We start from the raw sequence: 23,566 nt of genomic DNA, 5'->3' as shown, positions 1-23,566 counted from the left end.
TGGAACTAAAATTTAAAATGAAACGATATCAATGATAACATACTCTGATGTCATTGCTATGCTCAGTGAAAATGAAGAACAATTACAGGGTGCGCTATATGGAATGGACAGACTAATCAGTACTGAATACGGACTCAGTATGAATCGAAGAAAGATGAAAGTAATGAGAAGTAACAGTAATGAGAACAGACAGAACTCACAAACTGAACATCAAAATTGGTAATCACGAAGTAGGTGAAGTTAAGGAATTGTGTTACGTAGGCAGCAAAACAACTCATAATGGCAGAGCAAGGCCTGCCGCTGGTGGCCGAGCGGTTCTAAGTGCTTCATTCTGGAATCGCGCGACCGCTACGACCGCAGTTTCGAATCCTACCTCGGGCATGGATTTGTGTGATGTCCTTAGGTTAGTTAGGTTTAAGTAGTTCTAAGTTCTAGAGGACTGATGACCTGAGATGTTAAGTCCCATAGTGCTCAGAGCCATTTGAACCATTTTGAACAGAGGAAGGAGAACATAAAAACACCCCAGCACTTCCAAAAACAGCACTCCAGGCCAAGAAACGTGTACTAATATGAAACATAGACTTTAACTTGAGGAAAAAATTCCCGAGAATGTACATTTGGAGCACAGCACTGTATGGCACCGTAAAATGAACTCTGGGAAAACCAGAAAAAAAGAGACTCAAAGCATCGGTGATGTAGCGCTGTAGAAGAATGTGTAAAATTAGGTGGACTGTTAAAGTAAGGAATGAGAAGCATCTCCGCAGAATTGGTGCTGAAAGGTAAACATGGAAAACGCTGACTAGAAGAAGGCACAGGATGGTAGGACATCGCCCGCATCTCGTGGTCGTGCCGTAGCGTTCTCGCTTTCCGCGCCCGAGTTCCCGGGTTCGATTCCCGGCGGGGTCAGGGATTTTCTCTGCCTCGTGATGGCTGGGTGTTGTGTGCTGTCCTTAGGTTAGTTAGGTTTAAGTAGTTCTAAGTTCTAGGGGACTGATGACCATCGATGTTAAGTCCCATTGTGCTCAGAGCCATTTGAACCATTTGATGGTAGAACATCAGTTAAGAGATCAGGAAACAACTTCCATGATACTCGAGGGAACTGTAGAGGATAAAAATAGTTGAGGTCGACAGAGATTGGAATACGTCCAGCAAATAATTGAGGACATAGTTTGCAAGTGTTACTCCGAGACGAAGACGTTGGCGCAGGAGAGATGTTTTTGACGGGTCCCATCAAACCAGTCAGAAGACTGATGACAAAAAAAAGTTATGTGAACTTCAATAAATCATGGATACAGAAAGGCACTACCAACTGAACCTAGTAAAAACTTGCTTACTTCCCATTTTTTACTCCATGAAATACGTTAGTTATTACTGATAAAAGCAAAACTCATGAACGATCATAAGGAGTGTACCGTGATTCGATTAACTGATTATTTAGTATCTTAACTACTTGAAAGAGGTTCTCGTCTCTTAGGGACAAAAAGACAAATGGTTTTTTTCAGAGAAAAGTTCACTTGGCGCTTAGAAGGGCAACATTACATCCTCACAACAAAATTGATTAGGGAATAATTAATACGTAAGATATCGAATTATGTATATCGGAAGATTTATTCATTTGTTTTAATGCTTAATATGTTTTCCTTACAGTGGCTACCCGTTGAAACACGTATGTAACATAGCAGCGATGGCGAGGCATTGTAGCATCTGTGACCAGAGAGTTTGCGCTTGACCGCGCGAGTGTTGCGAGCGGTTCTCTGTTGCGTCTAGTAGTCGTTGCGAGTCTGTCAGTAGCAGTCGTTGCGAGTCTGTAGCTCTGAGTAGTCGTCGCGTGCAGTACGCTAGTAGTCGTCATGCAGAGCGGTCGGTCAGTAGTAGCAGCCCAGTGCGGTTGTGTGATGTAGGTGGTCGGCAACACTGGTCAAGATGGTGAATCAGGTATACTATTAATTAATATAATCATTAGATAATGTAAAAATCTATTTACTGTAATTATTCTCCAACAAGTCCCCCAATAATAATTTTTATTTCAAAAGCATTTTTTCAAAAATTTTATTTTTTATTGAACTAAAGATTTCGTTGCACTTCCCATTTCATTCCACTTCATTTGAAGAAAAATGTCAGTAAATTCACAGAAAAAAGGAATATTATTATTTGCAATGCAGTTCCTCCAAGCCGTGCGCAGAAATAAGAGCAGAAATTTGACATCCAGTTATTCTGAGGTAAGACTTTAATTCTGGTTGTTTTACACAGGGCCAAAGACCGATATTCCAGGTTCGAATCCTGGCAGGGTCGCCAAGTGTAACCTCCCCACAATAATTTTACAAGAAAAATGACAATACTTAATAGAAATGGGAGCCGAGTGTAACCTCCCCACAATAATTTTTCAAGAATGACAATATTATTTAAGAATGCCAATGGACATTGCTCTATGCGTAACCTGCCCACAATGAAATGTACTGACAATGGCAACAAAAATGTGAAATTCGCAATCTGACTCAAATATAAATTCTTCACCAAAATTAAAGTCCATTCAGTGATAAGAAAATTCAATTAAACCGAAACATCGGTCTTTGGCCCTGTGTAAAACAATCATAATTAAAGTCTTACCTCAGAATAACTGGATGTCAAATTTCTGCTCTTATTTCTGCGCACGGCTTGGAGGAACTGCATTGCAAATAATAATATTCCTTTTTTTTTGTGAATTTACTGAAATTTTTCTTCAAAAGAAGTGGAATGAAATGGGAAGTGCAACGAAATCTTTAGTTCAATAAAAAATAAAATTTTTGAAATATGCTTTTGAAATCAAAATTATTATTGGGGGACTTGTTAGAGATTGATTACAATAAATAAGTTTTACATTGTCTAATGATTATATTAATTAACAGTGTACCTCATTCAGCATCTTGACCAGTGTTGCCGACCGCCTACATCACACAACCGCACTGGGCTGCTACTATTGACCGACCGCTCTGCATGACGACTATTAGCGTACTGCTCTGCACGACTACACAGAGCTACAGACTCGCAACGACTGACAACAGAGTACTGAGAACCGCTCGCAACACTCGCGCGGTCAAGCGCAAACTCTCTGGTCACAGATGCTACAATGCCTCGCCATCGCTGCTATGTTACATACGTGAATTTACTGACATTTTTCTTCAAATGAAGTGGAATGAAATGGGAAGTGCAACGAAATCTTTAGTTCAATAAAAAATTAAATTTTTGAAAAAATGCTTTTGAAATAAAAATTATTATTGGGGGACTTGTTGGAGAATAATTACAGTAAATAGATTTTTACATTATCTAATGATTATATTAATTAATAGTATACCTCATTCACCATCTTGACCAGTGTTGCCGACCGCCTACATCACACAACCGCACTGGGCTGCTACTACTGACCGACCGCTCTGCATGACGACTACTAGCGTACTGCACGCGACGACTACTCAGAGCTACAGACTCGCAACGACTGCTACTGACAGACTCGCAACGACTACTAGACGCAACAGAGAACCGCTCGCAACACTCGCGCGGTCAAGCGCAAACTCTCTGGTCACAGATGCTACAATGCCTCGCCATCGCTGCTATGTTACATACGTGTTTCACCGTTATTTCTTGTTTACGTGTCCACTTAAAAGAAATGGCAGATTTTAGACTTCACTAATTTTGCTCCGTCTTTACAGCATTTTATTTTAAGAGTCTCCACCGCTCAAAAACAAAAAACAAAGAAAATGAAAGAAAGAAAGATAAAATCTCTCGGATACCGGTGTGTTTAATTTTAAAAAGTTCAGAAAGAAGGGCATGGTACTAAGACTAGAACAAGAAGGAGTATCTTTCTCACTAAGAAAGAATAACAGTCATGGACGAGGAACAGAGTGCACATCTAAATTCTTCGAAGAAAATGGTACACAGATTTCATTTTTCCGTCAGTACAAAACAAAAAGCTTTTTCCGATCTACACTGCGGATGTGTACGAAGTGACGTGTTTGTGGTCAAGTTACGTAAATGAAACTGGGAGGACTATAAAATGGGGTATTAAGGAGCACAAAGGTCCCACATTTGTAAAATGAGGTAACCTCTGGCAGCAGAACTACTGGACGATAGTGGCCAGCATTTGGATTTTAATTATACCCGAATTTTTGACAAGGTCTGGGATATTATTACAGTGTTAAGTCCAGGAATCAAATGAGATTTATAAGAGTAATACAAGTTCAACAGAGATGGTGGCTAGAAGCTTAGTGCTTCATTCGTTCTGCCATCAAGTAACTATCGATCTGACCATGATGTGCAAGGGACATAAATGGTAATCCGGCAGCCACATGGGAGGCACAACAATAATGCGCTGGGAATACTGGTCCTCTTCTCCACCACCTTTGATCAATGAAGATGTTTTACAAATTAAAGAAAAATAAATTTGGCACAATATTTGCAATTCTCAGGAAAATAATAAAAAGACAAACTTTTGTTAGTGCATGCCCAACTCATTTTAGACAGCGTTTAGCCACGTGGCAACGCCAGAACACTTCTGAGAAAGGTCCCACCCAATGAACTGAGGCACCGAGTTTAATCAATATGCGTCTCACGATATATACCATCTACCCCACAGGAGACAGCAGCACCTATATAGCACTTACTTTCGATTGACTGTGCAGGATTTAAGTCTGGTTGTATTTATTAACTATTTATGTGTGCGTTTATGTTATCTGGATGTCAAAAGATGGAGACAATATCATTAATTCTTATTATGAAATATATAAAATGGATACTGATAAATATGCCCTCAAAGCTGGTAACATAGGGAGAGCCAGTCAAAGGAAAAGCATGTGATGATTACAAATCCAAAGAAAGCAGGTTCCGACAGCTGGGTGTGAATATTACCGAACTATTAGTTTAATAAGCCATTGTGAGAGTGTGCTCAATATTCTATATTGGCAGGTGTTACCATGTTCTACACCAAGTGAAGTTGGTAAGCCTGGCAGTCGTGCGGAAAATTACATATCTGGCCCGTCGCACATGTTACCTTCTGCTCTAGGTTGCAATAGCAAGTCGGTTCTCTAGAGCTCGTGGAAGCACAAAACACAGTTTTGTGTTACCTACTTTGGATACTTACAACACATATTGGCTGAACTTTTTCCGCTCCGCTTCCCAATTCTGCCCCTAGCAAACCCACTCCACTCTTCCCGCTGCCCGCATTCGCCACTAGGGATACGGCAAGTTACAGATCAGGCGTAGTGTATTTGGATACTGTTAGTGAAATAGGAATCGTGTAGAAGAGCTATTAAAGAAATAATGAAGACGGTTGCTTAAGTTTTACCGCATGAACAACATACATTTAGTGACTGATAAACTGTTTTCCTTTCACTGTTTTGAGAGGCTATAAGGGAGGAAAAGTTTTGAAAAGTATGATATTACGTTTGTGGTTCGTTGTATATCGGTAAGTACTCTCATTCTAAAGTATTTGATAAATATATTTTGGATAATTTGCTCGTTGTCAGTTGCTCTTTTTCAACATATGTAAACTGCGTATAATGTTATTACTTGTCTTATGTGTCAAAACTTTGACGTAAGATTCCAGTTCTTTATCAGTCGATTATTGAAGTATTATATGTATATACATTTTTAATTCAGGCAATAATTGAAGACAACCGCTGCAAATAATCTAAGGGTGAAAATGGTTGATTTGAGAATTTGAATTGTAAACTTAGATTAAAATCTTTTAAAGAAGATATTTCAAGCGCGTACATTACGATTTCGTTTTCTTATTTTTATTTTTTTTATTAAGTATAACTGCAGTACCGACACCGTTTTACAACGGTAAATTACACAAAAAATTTTATTCTTAAAAATTCGACAGTGTGTTCGTAATATTTGTTACCTGTATACTGAGTAAAATGAACATAGGTTACCATTGTGTTACAGCTGTTTACTTGCAGAGCCAATTAATGAAACATTACCGCAAAATCTCTCAAAATCACAAATTTAAAATATCCGAATTGTAGCAGTTTATGATGCTAATAGCGTTTGCTATAAAGATTAGTCTAACAGCTTTTGCTACACTAAAGTACAGAAACATGAAAAAGTAATCTATGATTCAACACAATAAAACACTAATTTCAGCAAGCATCTTACTGAAGAGTATAAACAATGTTTAGGACGGGCGTTAACATTTTTACGATTACGATGGCGGGTAAATTCACGTAAACTATGGCAAGAGGCACGTCGTGAGAGTGTTTACGTGCTGCACCGGATCAGAAACAACTTTTGGAGAGGTTTTGTGTTCAGGAAACGATTCCGTATCCATATGTAAGCGGTAGTTTCCCACAACACCCCAGAATTAATACAAATCTTTCTTCAACAGGATTTTTTCTTTTTGGAACGAACACTGTTCGCCTTGGTTCTAAAGGCACCCATAGTTTGGCTCTTATCACTGATTACATGCATACATCATGACAAAGATCTGACAAGAATCTGAAATTATAGATAGACTGCCATTTATCAGTTTTTCATGGAATTATGAACTAATGTCAGTGAAGCACATCATCTATAGTGCCTTACACGTAATAATTACGTTTCTCATAAACTGTCTCTTCCAGTTGTTTACAGCCGAGGTCTTCAGTTAATTAAATAATGAAAATCAGATTTTTGTTGCCCCTAGAAGCCTTTTGATACGCAACTTATTACCACAATTTCAGTGACACTATCATCCGTTTCGTAATACAGATACTTCTAAACTTTCATCTATAACTTGATTTTTTACATATCATTGGTATTAAATTGTTGACCTTTCACAGCTTCCCACAGGTAGGAAAATCAGAATGACTTGTCTGCCATAGCGGTAATTTTGTTCACGGGCTACTACGTAAATTTACGACTAAAATTCGGGGAACAATATTTGGTAACTCAGCATAATTGCTTTCATACGACTTCAGACACTCAGGCAGTGCACGCTAGGAAAATTCTCAGGATTGGGTGTTATGTGTCCCATATTTTACCGTCATTTGGAGAGACATGTTGTGGCAATGACTAGAGCTGTGAGCTACCACCCGACTGCAGCGCCTATTCCTCGCGAGCTATTTCCAGTTGTCCACTACCTGTTGGCAGCGTTAGTACACTGAATCCACCTGACTACAAGGAAATCTGATGCGAGCCAAGATTACTTGCCGATTGACCCGGTTCAGTGGCAGTCCCGAGCGAGCAAACTTTTCTGTGTGACCTTCTCCCACATTTCCTTTCCCAAGTTTTAAACATTAGCTCACATGGAAAACTGCCCATCGCACTATCTTCTGATTTTGTGATAACATAACCCAGTGAATAGTCCGTCAGAAACTGAACATAGGTTCTAAACATTCTGCGTGGTGTCTGTTTGTTCTATATCGTGTCTCCCTACCACTTTCGCGCAACGGCGCTCTGAGCATGTTTCTTATGGAATTGACTAGTTTGAACCTGGGACCTGTTGCTGGTAAGGAGACGCCAGACCACGCATGACATGTAGAATTCAGAAGAGTTCAGTGAGACTAGCGATGATATAACCAAATACTTAATGATTTCAGCGTCAGCTCCACTGCACTCCCTGTAAAAGAATCTTAATACTAACTAAACTTAGTGGAAGGGGTTCAAGGCTTTCCTATTTTTAGTTAGCTGGTAAAATAACGTCGAAAAAGCAGTTAAGTTTACCATTGGAAATTTTATTCTACTCACAAAACATTGTTTATAAGTTGCACTATTGATAAAAGGAAATGTTTTAATACAGGATGGTAAAAGCCAACTGCGTTCAACAAAAATGTGAACGAATATTCCCTGAGTGGGTTTCCAAGTTCTACAATGGATCAAAGGATGACCTATGCCATATCACATTTATAATCTAGGTTTAAATCAAGTTTCACAAAAGAGCAAACTATCAAAATGGTCTACAGTGACCCTCAATTATCTTAAATTACTTATCTAACTTGTCGTAAATTACAGTGGCTGATGTGGCTTCTGAATAACTATATAACAGAAAAATCATCGCATTTCAGATTTTTACTTCAAGTGGCAAATGTGAACACTATGATCTTTAATTGACGATCGACACTAGTATTACATAAAGGGGATGTAACAGATGAGACTTCTGCAGTTCTGAGTGAAGCCTTATGCGCTCAAAAATGCGGCATCGCGTGCTTTCATTACCTTGTCGGTGTTCGTCAGGGGGCGGCGGCCGGTGCAGCTCCGTCCAGATCGCCCTCTCAAAAGCAACTCTCTCCTAACTTCTCCTTACTACAATTTACCGAAGTTGGTTTAAAAAAAACTATCTGGCTGTGTTTTCATCTGACCAATCAGGGTCTCAATGTTAACCTTAAGCTCCACCTACAAAAATTCTGCCTATCCAATGAGAAACGTTATACTTTTTGTGGTGGGGCAATGTTTTATAAAGTTTGCAATGTAACAGAGACGTGAAAAAGTTTCACGCTAAAACTTGCAGCTGGTGTGGTCCTTTTAGCGTTATCGTAAGATCTATACTGTTCTTCTGGAGGGCTCTATCTTTTAACATGGTCTGGGGGGTGGTCCTAACATAACAGAGACGCAAAAAAGTCTCACGCTAAAACTTGCGGGTGGTGTGGTCCTAGCAGTTAGCTGGCGACGTGGGTGTGCGTCCGTCCCTTATCGTAGGGCCTTCCAGCTTAACACGGTTCTGCTTCGGCTTCTGTTCTCGTTTCTCCCCTCGGAACTGCGTCTGTCTCACAGTGGAAAGGTATGACATGCATTTAGGCATTATTGTGTTAGTCTGTGGTATTCCATTTGCTCACTCGTTACTCGTATTACTTTGGTTAATTTAATGTCACGATTTATTCGGAGCTATGTGACATACTACTGGATTTGCTTATCATGTCAGGGTTTTCATGGAAGGTGTTGGATTTGCCTGACACCTTACATGGTCACACATGAAATCAGGGCGAAGGTGTACTGAAATGCCAAAAGAAGAACAAAATAGAAACAGTTAAAGGTCTAAGCTTAGGATGTGCAACATCAAGCAAATTACAAAAACCTCGACGTCGTGGTTACATGGTCCTGGTGCTGGACTGCAGAGGGGGAGATCCCTGTTCAAACTTCCCTCGCACCCCACTATTTTCGCACAAAATTATCAACTTTCCGCCCGGACATTTGACGTGTCTGTTCTCCTTCTGTGGTCTTGAAAACTGTCATACTGTTCATTGGTTATAGAATATGAGTCATATTCCGTTCTGCGCTCATCGGCAACACACTGCGTCTGGTACACGCGGCGCTCGGGGACCACAGCACAGCTACGACACCTGAGGAAGGGCTGACAACAGTCCGAAACCGGTCGAGTGAAAATAAAATAATTTACAACTGAAGCGGTATTTTCAACCTCTGTCATATGGTAACAATATCTTACCGTGGCAAGTAAATGGTATAAATAGTGAGAGCAGGCGAGATGCTGCCTAGACGTCTTACAGAAATGAAAATAACAAATAAACTGGTGTAAACCATGTTGCAACAAAGGAATACAAGAGAAAAAAACTTGCAAATCCGGACGCTAGATTCATAACGTGTGGTACTTCTCTAGAACAAGTAGGGGTTACTTGCTTCTGGAAGTCCCTTCCTTACACATCGCTGTTGCAAACGGACGTTGCACCACGACACACACAGATCTGAATACAACGAACAGACACGTCAATGACCTGCAGGACAGTTCATAATTTTGTGGGAAGAGATGTGTGGAGCACGAGGGAGATTTGGACATCGATATCCCCGTCCGTAACGCAACAGCCTGACCACACAACCACGACACCATAGATATTCGACTTCACTCGATGTTGCAAATCTTCAAATTGGACCATTCGATTTGTCTATTTTGCTTCTGTTTTCACGGTTCAGTACACCTCCTTCCTGTTTTCATGCGTGATCTGTGACCAGTTTTTGACGATCGGTGTACTGGGCCATCTTACGACAGTATCTGAGGAGGGTGCATGGGGAACTTCGCTTGTCAGTACAAAAAAAGTCTCTTCCTTTTGGCTTGGTAACTGATTCTCCTGCATCACAGGTCGTTTCGGATGACGGCAGGTGCTTGTGCCGGACTCCCGGTAATGGTAATTCGCACAGTTGGCCTCAAACATGTCCACGGTTAGACAACATTCCATGGCAGTTGGGTGGTGGGGGGGGGGGGGGGGTGGAGATCAGTAATGCTTTCTCATGCTAGCAGTCAGGTGGCCGTACGCCTACCTACTGTTCATCACTAGATGTCAATGGGAACGTTTCCACAGCGGCAGGGAACTTTAATTCATCATAGTTCAGCCAGCTTGTACGATATAGTTATAAATTACGTAAACAACTCTACCTCATGAATCAGTATAGCTATCAGTGAAATTCCTATTATAATCCCTACAGCAGTTCCTTAGATTAACCCAAACATATATATGCGAGGGACGTTCCGAAAGCATGTTTCATTCTTGTTTCTCTCACGAAACTACATTGCCAAAAACAAGTACACAATGTCATCAAGAACTACACACCTTGCACTATTTTTCGACATACATTGCAGGCATTGAGACATTTGTCGTAGCGTGGAATAAGACTGAAGATATCACTGTGGTAGTACGCGATGCCCCGTGCCGCAAGAAAGTGTCGTACAGCCTACTCCACCGCAGCATTGGTTTGGAAGTTATGTCCTGAGGGTGAAGCTTTCGATGCAAGTCCGATACATCAAGAACGGGGCTGTAGGCAGGGTGATCCAATCCCTGTCATCCGAAGCGACGAATCTGATCCTGAGTGAGCATTGCAGTGTGTTGTTTTTGGGTTGTCGTCTAAGAGCGCAACACCTTCACTCAAGGGCCTTGGTCTCTTTCGTTGAAAAGGGGAGCTGAATTTGTCGAGGGTGTTGTAGTAGCGTGCTACATTGATAGTCCTACCATTTGACAAGACATTCAGGACGTCCAGGCTAGAAACGACGTGGAGGGGGGAGGGCGGTATTTCAATTTATTGTGCCGTGTGCTCCTGCGATTTGATTGTTCTGGTGTAGTGTGTTCGATCTCTTTCGATTCGCTTTGCGGTGCGCGGTTTGGTGCGCCCTCTGGGATTCCGTGCGGGAAGCCGAAAAGGAGTCTCGGGCCTGAGCGGAGCGACGCCGGAAGATCGCGAAGTCGCGTCGACAACTGGTGTGAGTGTGGCAGTTGAATTGGGCCGGCCGAGCAGCGGAACTGGAGGTGCTGCAGTGACTCGCTGTCGTTCTTTTTGTTTACGAGTTCAACCTTCTTCACGTTGTAGCTACGGGCAGGTGTTATTCTGGCCATTCCCTTATTAGCGGCATTAGGATTAATATTGTTAAAGGTGAGCTGTTAAAAAATGGTTCAAATGGCTCTGAGCACTATGGGACTCAACTGCTGAGGTCATTAGTCCCCTGGAACTTAGAACTAGTTAAACCTAACTAACCTAAAGACATCACAAACATCCATGCCCGAGGCAGGATTCGAACCTGCGACCGTAGCGGTCTTGCGGTTCCAGACTGCAGCGCCTTTAACCGAACGGCCACTTCGGCCGGCGGTGAGCTGTTAGTTTGGTGCATCTTCATCTGATGGAGTTACAGCGAGACTTCTTTCTGTCGCGATCCTGCGCTGCTGAGCAGTGAGTGTTCCCAGGTCGCGTGTCGAAATACTGACTTGTGCCCTGGTTGATTTAAGTATGAACTGGAGTGCCTCTGTGGGCGTGTTTGCTTAAATTGTTGATGAAGTGTTTCACAATACCCTTACTTGAGTGTCTTTAAATTGCATTTCAGTTTGTTACTGAACTTATGTCAGTTAAGGGACGACCAAATTGTCACGCTAGTCAAGTAAAGTTTAAGTCTACTGTGACACCACTGTTTACCTGTTCGATTAAAATTAATTCAAGCTTAACCACAGCTAGGAATAATTCAAAGCTAATTGTAAGTGCCGTGTATTTTTTTTTGTGCTTTTCTCTTACCCACTGCCGGCCGAAGTGCCCGAGGGAATCTAGGCGCTACAATTTGAAACCGCGCGACCGCTACGGTCTCGGGCTGTCTCGGGCATGGATGTGTGTGATGTCCTTAGGTTAGTTAGGTTTAAGTACTTCTAAGTTCTATGGGACTGATGAGCCTAGAAGTTAAGTCCCGTAGTGCTCACAGCCATTTGAATCATTTCTTACTCACTACTGTTCAGTGTTAAACTGTTTTGGGAACCCCTTTGACATCATTTGACGGTATGGTTTTAGAAAGAGTCCTGTGGGTAAAGTTGTTAACGGCTCCTGTTGCAAAGGGGTTTCTGGCCCATACATCTATCGCACGCCAGGGTTTTAGTGCCAACCGCCAACAGTGCGGTAACTTGTTATCAATCCTTTTCGACTATCGATGGATTGCTGTGGTAAAATTCTAATGGAGGCACTGTCTCGTTAATTTGTCTGAACTGAATGTGCTTGACTTGTAAAACAGTTCATTACTGATTCTGAGTAGTTTAATCAGAGGTAGGGCACTCGTTATTCTGGACCATACTGTATTTGGAATTAATTGCATTGTCTTGGTAAATCGGTGTGCTACGTAAGATTATAACGCAAGTTCCATTGTGGGGAATATTTACCATTTAACTATATGAGTTGGTCCTGTGAGTCATTGTGGCACAAAAGGTCACGTAAGACAGCACTGTAGTGGGCAGATATTGCTATACGTATGTGATATTATTTCCTATAAGCCATTGTGCCCAACAAGATTTTGTAAGACATAAATGCAGTGACCAGTTTGGTAATTTTCCGTGTTTCGTAATGACATTTTACAAGCATTAAAATTTTGGCAAAGGTTTGAATCTCATATTTGCAGATTGTTTGATATTAGATAACTTGTTGATGATTCATGTTAAATCAGCTCATGTAGATTTAAATTGAACAAGTTATATGTTGATACGATGTTACCAGTACCCTGCATGAATTTTCTTGCGTAATAAATTAAATTTCATATTCTATCCTCAATTTGTTGCTCAGCCTTCTACTCCAGCAGCCCCTGTATCCTGCTCCCAACCATATCATTTATATACGTTTAGCTGAAGATAGATGAAATAAAAATCAAACTCGGTCAATTTTTTGGAAGTAACATGCAAAAGTTTTTACATGACATTCACCCTTCAAGTTAAGTTAGTGAAGCTAGAGTGTACTCACAGTCGTCGCAGTAGGAGGGCACGACGTCGGGGTTGCGGTCGTCCTTGTCGGACAGCTCTGCGGCGGCGGCGGCGGCTGCGGCGGCGGCGGCGGCCTTCTTCTTGAGCGCCAGCTCGGTGGCAGGTGGAGAGCCGTCGCGCCGCCGGCGCCGCCGCCTGCGGTGCAGCAGCCACGCCACGGCGGCCACGGCGAGCAGCAGCAGCGCCGACACCAGGCCCAGAAGCGCCCCCACCGCCGTGGGCAGGTCCAGCGACAGCGGCACTCCACCTGAGGCGGGCGGCGTCTCAGTCACTCTCTGGTCACATGATTGCCACTGGGACTGGACGGGTTGTCACACAGACATAAATATGGAACAACTCATTTCAAACAGCTGCTGTCACTGTAGTACGACAAGCGAAACTACAAGCATTTCGGTGACTGTGCAACCAAACGACTAGCGTTACGTACTAGAAGCACTGAGAAAAGTTAACATACAGCAACATCGATACCAGATACAACAACATCTAGGAACAGGTCCAGTAATCGTTTGCCCATCTGAGAACACTACTGATCCCGGAGGTGTTGGCCGGCCGAAGTGGCCGTGCGGTTAAAGGCGCTGCAGTCTGGAACCGCAAGACCGCTCCGGTCGCAGGTTCGAATCCTGCCTCGGGCATGGATGTTTGTGATGTCCTTAAGTTAGTTAGGTTTAACTAGTTGTAATTTCTAGGGGACTAATGACCTCAGCAGTTGACTCCCATAGTGCTCAGAGCCATTTGAACCGGAGGTGTTGCAGCTCGTCCTGTGACACTGGCGACTAGGATGAACACAAGCTTCCTGGTACATGAAAACTGTGTGCCGGAACGAGGCTCGAACTCGGGACCTTAGCCTCTCTCGGGCAAGTGCTCTAACATCTGAGCTACCCAAGCACGACTCACGCCCCGTCCTCGCAGCTTTACTTCTGCCAGTGCTTCGTCTCCTACCTTCCAAACTTTACAGAAGCTCTCCTGCAATCCTAGCAGAACTAGCACTCCCGAAAGAAAGGATATTGCGGAGACATGGCTTAGCCATAGCCTGGGGGATATTTCTTTCGGGAATGCTAGTTCTGCAAGATTCGCAGGAGAGCTTCTGTAAAGTTTGGAAGCTAGCACTCCCGAAAGAAAGAATATTGCGGAGACATGGCTTAGCCACAGCCTGGGGGATATTTCTTTCGGGATTTTCTCTGCCGCGTGATGACTGGGTGTCGTGTGATGTCCTTAGGTTGGTTATGTTTAAATAGAGCTTCTGTAAAGTTTGGAAGCTAGGAAACGAGGTACTGGCAGAAGTAAAGCTGTGAGGACGGGGCGTTATTCGTGCTTGGGTAGCTCAGATCTTAGAGCACTTGCCCGAGAAAGGCAAAGGTCCCGAGTTCGAATCTCGGCTTGGCACACAGTTTTAATCTGCCAGGAAGTTTCATATCAGCGCACACTCCGCTGCAGACTGAAAACCTCATTCTAGGATGAACACCGACATGCTCCTAAATCGGTACTGCTGATAATGTCTCAAAAATTGCTTCCTACTTACGCCAGCATTTCTAATGAAAGTTGCCACACAGTAACAAGGTACACCATAAGTGCGAGGTCGCGAAAGGCCAATGATGTATACGGCTTTCGACGCCCCACATATTGTCAACTATGCGACCACAGTATTGGCTGCTAATGGCAACAGGTGGTGGAACTCGAGATGTCCAATGGTGAGCACGGCGTGAAGCTATTGAGCATAGTTGAAATGCATAGTCGACGAATATCTCACAACACAGCTATAATGATAGTGGTGCTGATACAAAGCAGAGCCACGGCAGCGATAGCGTTCTCGCTTCCCGCGCCCGTGTTCCCGGGTTCGATTCCCGGCGGGGACAGGGATTTTCTCTGCCGCGTGATGACTGGGTGTCGTGTGATGTCCTTAGGTTGGTTATGTTTAAATAGTTCTAAGTTCTAGGGGACTGATGACCATAGCTGTTAAGTCCCATAGTGCTCAGAGAGAGAGAGCCACGGCAACGATAAACAAAGCAAACATTGTGTTTTATCTACAACAGTGGCAGAAGTTGACATTTCCTTCACAAAGGAGCCCAGGCAATTTCGCAGAATGAGAAAGAAGGGGCAGATGAAATATTAGCGTTTCTGCGAGAAAAGTCTATCGCATGTGTGGTGTCGTACACGCTCGACTGGGCGGACATTGTAAATGGAGACGTAACGATGACGATATGTGTATAACAAGTGATAGTGATACTGAACAAGTGTCGAGCCATGTAGTTCATCATCCTTGTTCGACGGGGAATCACAGATCCCGTCCCCAGAAAAACGCGCTACAGGACAATCGTCGTCCAAGAAGCGGGTACTACAGGTCTTTGTCGAATGTTCACAAGAGGGAATCTGTCACTGGTAGCGTGCCCAGTGACAGAGCTGAACTCAAAAATGGTGCCATGTCGTCTTTTCGAACGAGTCCCAGTTTGGCTTTCTTTATGGCTTTGGTAATACTGGTCTGTGTCGGTCCTAACGAGAATGAACATATCATTATCTTTCAATAAAATGATGCAAGATTCATTGTTGTCCTTGCTGCACTACTTCGATACAGCACGTTCTCTAGATCGATTCAAAACATTTGGTCTACGTTGTCGAAAGACGGTACACCACACTCGTCCGTCACAAAATTTTATGAATTCTGATAGAGCTGAACCTGCAAGGTATGAGAGACCCGTACCTATCATTAAAGCCCAATACGACATCATGACTACCCTCGTTGTTACTGCCAGACCTTTTAGTGCACTGGGCACTAAATTGCGTACTCTGTATACCGGCAAATCAGTTACAATATGAAAAAAAGACGAACAAAAAAGGAATAACCGGAATGGGACGTAAATTAGGAGATCTACATGTACGGAAAAACAAATGTGGATGAATTATTTTGGTGAGAGAGTTAACAATGTGACCTAGTCAACAAGTTGCTCCATCTCCGATTCTTTTGCAAGCAATTATTTGGCTTGGCATTGATTGACTGATGAAGTTTTTGAATGCCCTTCTGAAGGATATCATACGAAATTCTGTCCAATTGGTGTGTGACATCGTCTGGCGGACTATAGTCAGGTTTATACCCCACCACTGTCCAGGACGTCTCCAGACAAGTCTTACTCCTGGAATCTCGTCAATGGTGTAGGATTGTCTGTAGAAATGAGTTCCGCTTCGAATTGATCCCCAATGACCAGTGAAGATACGTGTGGACAGCGGTGGAATACTCACCCTGACTACCGCCTGCCACACGGCACAACAAACAATAGTGATGGCCTGGGATGCTATGCCTTTAATAGCAGCACCCCTTTGGCTGTCAACTGCAGCACCCTTATAGCACAGCAATACGCTGAAGATATTCTCTTACAAGTTCTGTTGCACTTTATATCACCCTTCCTGAGCTTTACATCATTTTAGCAAGATAATGCTCACCCGCATTCGGTAAGACTTTTTACTGTTTGTCTTCGTGATTGCAAACCCTACCTTGCCCGGCACTGACGTCGGATCTCCCCCCTAACTGAGAACGTTTGAAGCAACACAGGCAGGACCTTCCTATCATTTCTGGATTTAGAGTACGAACTACAAACTTACGTATTAGAGCTACTTTTACAGTTAACTGTTGACAAAAAACGATATAAAAACCACGAATTTTGGAACCCTCTGGGTAACTTAAGACATCGGTGCCTTGTTAGTCCATATGGTTGTTGAATCACTAATTGAAGAAACAGAGAGTTTGAACACATTACCCAATATTGTCATGGATAGGGTCAAATAGAAAACACAAGCTTCATTATCTAAGGTTTTCTTGTAGCAAGTATTCTCCAACTGCCACTAAGTCCCACTGAAAGCGAAACCTTAGCTGAAGAATTTCCTCCATATTTGTGATACTATAGCACAAAAAGAAATTCATTTGAAAGAAGATAATTAGACAACAAGCCAACAAGATATAGATATATAGATAGATAGATAGAGAGAGAGAGTGAGAAAGGCTTAACAGCAATGATACAACTACTGTCGTGAAATTAACCAATGTATTACTACGATCCCCAAGCTATAAAACTAAGTCACTTCTCGTCGACGTACTTTCTGTATTCTTGTCGGGCCTGACGGCAGAGTAGTTATGTTGCACGAGCGAAGTTGCCTCCTCGAAGTGCAGCTAAATTGTATGCTTAGCTGTTCTCTCTTGGTTCTGTTTTAGCACACATAACCCGACGAAAACAGTCTATTTATTAAAAAACTAAAAACCCGCCTCGATTGCGAAAAAAGCACCTAGTGTTAAGTGTGAACCCAGGTTTCGGCGTAGATAACTACATCTTCTTGAGAACAACAATAAAACCCACAAGTGCCTAAGAAGACCTTTGTCAATGATTAAAAGAACACCATAGCGATGTCATGGCGGGTCATGGCCCATCGAACACAGGCCAGTGTGAGGTGGAGCGTACACCATTAAGTTAAGTAGTAGTTTTGACTTTGTACTTATGCACTGTCAGTGTTTTCCTTTTCTTTTTCGTTTATAAATGTATAACTATGGTGTTCTTTTAATAATTGACAAAGGTCTTCTTGGGCAATTGTGGGTTTTATTGTTGTTCTGAAGAAGGTGTATTTATTATGCCGAAACCTGGGTTAACACTTAACACTAGGTGCTTTTTTCGCAGTCGAGGCGGATTTTTAGTTTTTTAATATATTAACCAACGACTGCTGACGCGCTGCGACGTTTAAGATTCTTAAACAGTCTATTTGGCAGCAATGTATGAAGGAATCGCCCTTTCACTCTAGGCTGGCATCGTCTGTTGACTTACTATCAGTAGTTCCGATGATCCTTGTGCTTTACAACCGGCTCCAACTCAACAACAAGTTGTTCCCCACAGCGATGTCATCTCTCAACAGTACAATAGTCCGTGTCTCGAAGTCAGAACCGTGCTACAGTGGTTGGAAGGCCACTATCGTCAACTCACATTGATGTCTTGGCGACCAAATTCGTCTGATGTGAATCCTACTGAAAACATCTGGGTCGTTTCCGGGCGCCATCACCGTGTACACAAACTAGTGACGCGTTATATACGCGAATTACAAGACCTGTGCGTAGACGTCTAATCACACATTCCTCTAAAAAGCTACCAATAAACTGTTGGAACACTGATACGCAGATGAATTTCGTTCTCAAGACGGACAAAAAGCTATTAAGCAGGTGCTCATAATAATATTCTTTTCGGGTGTGTAGCCGGATCATAGCATCATCTTGACATCGGATTTGTGTCAAGATGACGTTATGATCCGGCTGCACACCCTAGAAGAATATTATCAATTATTACGTCGGGAAAGCCTTCGGAGTCACAGGTGGTCGTAATGTTTTGGCTCATCAGTGAAGCACCACTATTTATTTCTTGTTACACAGTCACAGCACATAGAAGCAACACTGAGCTGACACAGCTGGCGTTACTGCAGCATCCAGCCGCTACGTCCTGATACTTACTGGCGCGCATCTCTGGCGGCATCAGCGTGGCCGCGTCCAGGGTGACGGAGTCGCTGCGGCCCTTGGCGTTGACGGCGGAGATGCGTAGCTGCAGCAGCTGCCCGGCGGCCAGCCCGTCGACGACGAAGTGTGGCCGCAGCTGCGTCATGTTGAACAGCTGGTGGCCGTTGGCCGCCTCCAGCACTTCCAGCAGGAAGCTCTGCGGCTGGCCGCCGTCGAAGCCGGGCGTGCAGCGCACCACCACCGACTGCGACGTCTGGTTCAGCACCGAGCAGTTGGTCGGCACGTCAGGCTGACCTGTCAACGGCAGTCAACGGCACTCCCTGTCATACTTGTCATCACAAACGGCTCGCCGATGTACTGACACTGGGGTACCACGTACTGACGTACAGTCGAGGTCTGATTTCAAATGGGCTATCCTTTATGGGTCGCGACATGAATCTGTCTAGTTGGCACTTGTAACATTTTAAGTATGTAATGTAAGTGGAGTGTGTATGTTGTTACATCAGGTTAGGAAAAATATTTCTCAATTAACTGGCCACATCTTATTAGGATAAATTATGAAGACTTCTATGGTAGCCTTACATAATTCGAAACAAATGTGGAAAATTAAACTGCAAGTTGATTGTGAATATACACTACTGGCCATTAAAATTGCTACACCAAGAAGAAATGTCGATGATAAACGGGTATTCACTGGACAAATATATTATACTAGAACTGACATGTGATTATATTTTCACGCAATTTGGGTGCGTAGATCCTGAGAAATCAGTACCCAGAACAAACAGCTCTGGTCGTAATAATGGCCTTGATACGCCTGGGCATTGAGTCAAACAGAGCTTGGATGGCGTGTACAGGTACAGCTGCCCATGCAGCTTCAGCACGGTACCACAGTTGTGACAAGCCAGCTGCACGGCCACCATTGACCAGACGTTTTGAATTGGTGAAAGATCTGGAGAATGTGCTGGCCAGTGCAGCAGTCAAACATTTTCTGTATTCAGAAAGGACCCTACGTATCTGCAACATGAGGTCGTGCATTGTCCTGCTGAAATGTAGGGTTTCGCAGGGATAGAATGAAGGGTAGGGCCAAGTGTCGTAACACATCTGAAATGTAACGTCCACTGTTCAAAGTGCCGTCAATGCGAACAAGAGGTGACCGAGACGTGTAGCCAATGGCACCCCATACCATCACGCCGGGTAATATGCCAGTGTGGTGACGACGAATACACGCTTCCAATGTACGTTCAACGCCATGTCGCCAAACAAGGATGCGAACGTCATGATGCTGTAAACAGAACCTGGATTCATCGGAAAAAATGACGTTTTGCCTTTCGTGCACTCAGGTTCGTCGTTGAGTACACCATCGCAGGCGCTCCTGTCTATGATGCAGCGTCAAGGGTAACCGCTGCCATGGTCTCCGAGCTGATAGTCCATGCTGCTGCAAACGTCATCGAACTGTTCGTGCAGATGGTTGTTGTCTTGCAATCGTCCCCATATGTTGAATCAGGGTCGAGACGTGGCTGCACGATCCGTTACAGCCATGCGGGAAAGATGCCTGTCATCTCGACTGCTAGTGATACGAGGTCGTTGGGATCCAGCACGGCGTTCCGTATTACCCTCCTGAACTCACCGATTCCATATTCTGCTAACAGTCATTTGATCTTGATCATCGCGAGCAACAATGTCTCGATACGATAAACCGCAATCGTTATAAGCTACAATCCGACCTTTATCAAAGTCGGAAACGTGATAGTACGAATTTCTCCTCTTTACACGAGGCATCATAGCGACGTTTCACCATTTGACGTCGGTCAACTGCTGTTTGTGTATGAGAAATCGGTTGGAAAGGTTCCTCATGTCAGCACGATGTAGGTGTCGCCACCGGCGCCAGCCTTGTGTGAATGCTCTGTAAAGCTAATCAGTTGCATGTCACTGCATCTTCTTCTTGTCGGTTAAATTTCGCGTATGTAGCACATCATCTTCGTGGTGTAGAAATTTTAATGGGTAGTAGTGTAGTTGTATAAAATCATGTCTTTAAGCAAAATAAAAGCTCCCTTTCTCCCCAGGCCGCTATCTTGTTTTTTCATGGACTCAGCATAATGTGTCGTATCCAGCAAAGTTAGTCATAATGGGTGACCGGGTGCCCTTCGTGTGGCTATTTGCCACGCTGGTAGCCGCGCAGTCTAGGGCGCCTTGTGACGGTCCGTGCGGTTGTCCCCATCGGAGGTTCGAGTCCTCCCTCGGGCATGGGTGTGTGTGTGTTGTCCATAGCGTAGTTAGTTTAAGTTTTATTAAGCAGTGTGTAGGCTTAGGGACCGATGACCTTAGCAGTTTGGTCCCATAAGACCTTATCACAAATTTGAAAAAAAATTTTTTAAGTAGCCCTCATCCTTCCGTTGCGACGGAATTTGTGTGCCCAGCAGTCTGCGTCTAGTGTAATCCCTTGTGGAAATGTTCGAACGTTTTCTACAAGTTTCTTAATCGTGTAAGTGAGGCAGAACGCGGGACATTGCAAAGAAATACATCCATGGTGGTCGGTACATGGACCCTCTTTGATAATCCGAGGAGTGGTTTCGACCCGTGGCTGGCGTGCCACCATGAATTCCGATAGCGGCGTGCAAACATGGGCGGCTATTCGGACAGGTGATTAAATTGAACTGTTTTAAATAACATGTGCGAAAATATTTTTAACATATCCGTGTGGAATGTTTATCGAATCAGACATCGGGTCAGAAATTTTACTGCTGTCTGTGGTTAGTTGTAGGTTTTGGTGTAAATGAATGTCGTACACGATGCCTTTGACTTTAGCCACAGTATCTGATATGGTTTTCTGATCATGACAGTAAAACATCCTCTGGATAGTTCGACACTTACGTCGATAGTACCGCAGTTTACATTTCTGTCGTTACTAACTTAACTTATTATGTGAGACTTAATGTGTTAAAAAGGATTGTCTACATAATGAAAAGAACGTTATAATTTCAACGTTTCACAGACCTCGAGGTCATTTAAGATATTCACTGACTCATTTCATATAAATGGGTGAAAAAAACAGAAAAATTATTTATTTACTTTTTTTTGCAATTAGCGCGATCCTTGTCCTCACATGGTTTCGAACAAATTCATATTTATATATCTTGGTAGATATTGAGTTTCGTCCATAATGCAATTTCGGCATCTTCGACACTATTTTGCATCACTCGATCATATGGGAGATAAACATAATGGTTAAAATCGTGTAACGAATGTGACTGTTATCGAAGTATACGCTTCCACGCTTATAACTGAATGCTCAAAAAACGACACACGAGTAACACACACATAATTTGCTTAATTTTATTACCTCACATAAGGCCCTTCTTGATGCTATGTATGCCATTCGATGGAATACAAGCGTGTTGCTATCAAAGATTATCAATGTTCTAACGTTAAATATCCCATAGAGAACAGATGCTGAGACGTGTGAGTATTGCCTAACAGTGAGATTAATGAAACTTGGTTGCGGAATACTGGCACGAATTGTCCACAGAAGAATGGGAACAGTGATAGGAACCAACCTCGAGGAAGATCATTTTAGTTTACGGAGGCCTGTAGGAAGCCACGAGACCCTACCAAACAGACAATGTACCTTCGAAGATATACTGAAGAAAGGCAAGTGTACGTTCGCAACATTTGTATAATTAGAGTAATCTTTTGACAGTATTGACTGAAAGACACACTTTAAAATAGTGGCTGTGTCAGAGGTAAAATACAGGGAGTGTAAAGTTACCTACAGTTTCTGCAGCAAGAGTACGAAAGGGAAGCAGTAGTTGTAGACTGTCCCATATGTTATTCAGTCTGTCAACTGAGAAAGAGGTTTAGAAACCCAAGGAGAAACGAAACTTCCTGACAAATTAAACCTGTGTGCCGGACGCAGACTCGAATTCGGGACCTTTGCCTTTCGCGGGCTAGTGCTCTACCATCTGAGCTACACAATCAAGACTAGCGACCCGACCTCACAGCTTCAATTCTGCCAGTACCTCGTCTCCTATTTTCCAAACGTCACAGAAGCTCTTATGCGAACCTTGCAGAACTGTGGAATTTGGAAGGTAGGAGACGAGGTAATGGCAGAATTGAAGGACGGGTCGTGAGTCGTGCTTGGGTAGCTCAGATGGTAGAGCACTAGCCCGCGAAAGGCAAATTTCCCGAGTTCGAGTCTCGGTCTGGCACACAGTTTTAATCTGTCCGGAAGTTTCGTATCAGCGCACGCTCCGCTGCAGAGTGAAAATCTCATTCTGGAACTTAAGTAGGAATTCTAAAAGGGAATTACAGTTCAGGGAGACAAAATAAAAAATATGATGACTCTGCAGTTCTATCAGAGACGGCACAGGAACTGGAAGAACACTCGAACGGAATGGATAGTGCCTTGAAAAGAGGTATTAAGACGAACATAAACCGGATAAAGCTAATAGAACTGGATTAGGAAATGAGAAATTTCGGACGTATATGGGTTTTGGTAGTTGGGCAGCTAATTAACTGATTTTGGCCGAGGTAGAGAGGATATAATGTGCAAACTAGTAATAGTAGGGAATTCATATCTGAAAAAGTGAGATATGTTACAATGGAATATAAAGTAAGTGTTACAAAGTTTTTCTGAAGGTAATTTATAGAGTATATCCAGGTAGGGAAGTGAAACACTGACGGAAAACAGTTTAGACAAGACGAGAACAGGAGGCTTTGATACGTGGTGTCACAGAAGACAATTGAAAACTATACGAGGTACTCGAATAGCTAATAAGAAGGTTGTAAACTGAGTTACGGAGAGAAACTGGAGCATCATTCGAGTAAAAGAAGCGATCCACAGATAGGACACATCTTGAGGTATTGGGAAATCGTCGCATTGGTAACCAAAGGAGACCAAGCCTTAATACAGTAA

The 23,566-nt window shown here is 43.1% G+C and overlaps 2 protein-coding genes across 2 annotated transcripts in view; both read right to left on the bottom strand.

The window, feature by feature from the left end:
- LOC126482172 (uncharacterized) overlaps nucleotides 1-13,689 on the bottom strand; it is a 41,703-nt gene extending 28,014 nt beyond the window's left edge. Inside the window, exons 1-2 of the mRNA XM_050106150.1 lie at nucleotides 13,630-13,689; nucleotides 13,156-13,474 (exon numbers count right to left, since the gene is read on the bottom strand). Coding sequence (XP_049962107.1) covers nucleotides 13,156-13,474; nucleotides 13,630-13,689 — 379 coding nt within the window. The remainder of the gene's footprint in view (nucleotides 1-13,155; nucleotides 13,475-13,629) is intronic.
- Nucleotides 13,690-18,562: 4,873 nt separating this feature from the next.
- The window catches only part of LOC126482171 (synaptogenesis protein syg-2-like), a 422,853-nt gene continuing 417,849 nt past the window's right edge, over nucleotides 18,563-23,566 (bottom strand). The window contains exon 11 of the mRNA XM_050106149.1: nucleotides 18,563-18,945. Within this exon, the coding sequence (XP_049962106.1) occupies nucleotides 18,563-18,945 (383 nt within the window). The remainder of the gene's footprint in view (nucleotides 18,946-23,566) is intronic.

Source organism: Schistocerca serialis, chromosome 5 (genome assembly GCF_023864345.2).
Source record: "Schistocerca serialis cubense isolate TAMUIC-IGC-003099 chromosome 5, iqSchSeri2.2, whole genome shotgun sequence".
In the NCBI taxonomy this organism is placed as follows: domain Eukaryota; kingdom Metazoa; phylum Arthropoda; class Insecta; order Orthoptera; family Acrididae; genus Schistocerca; species Schistocerca serialis.
This window is presented reverse-complemented; position numbering and strand designations above follow the sequence as displayed.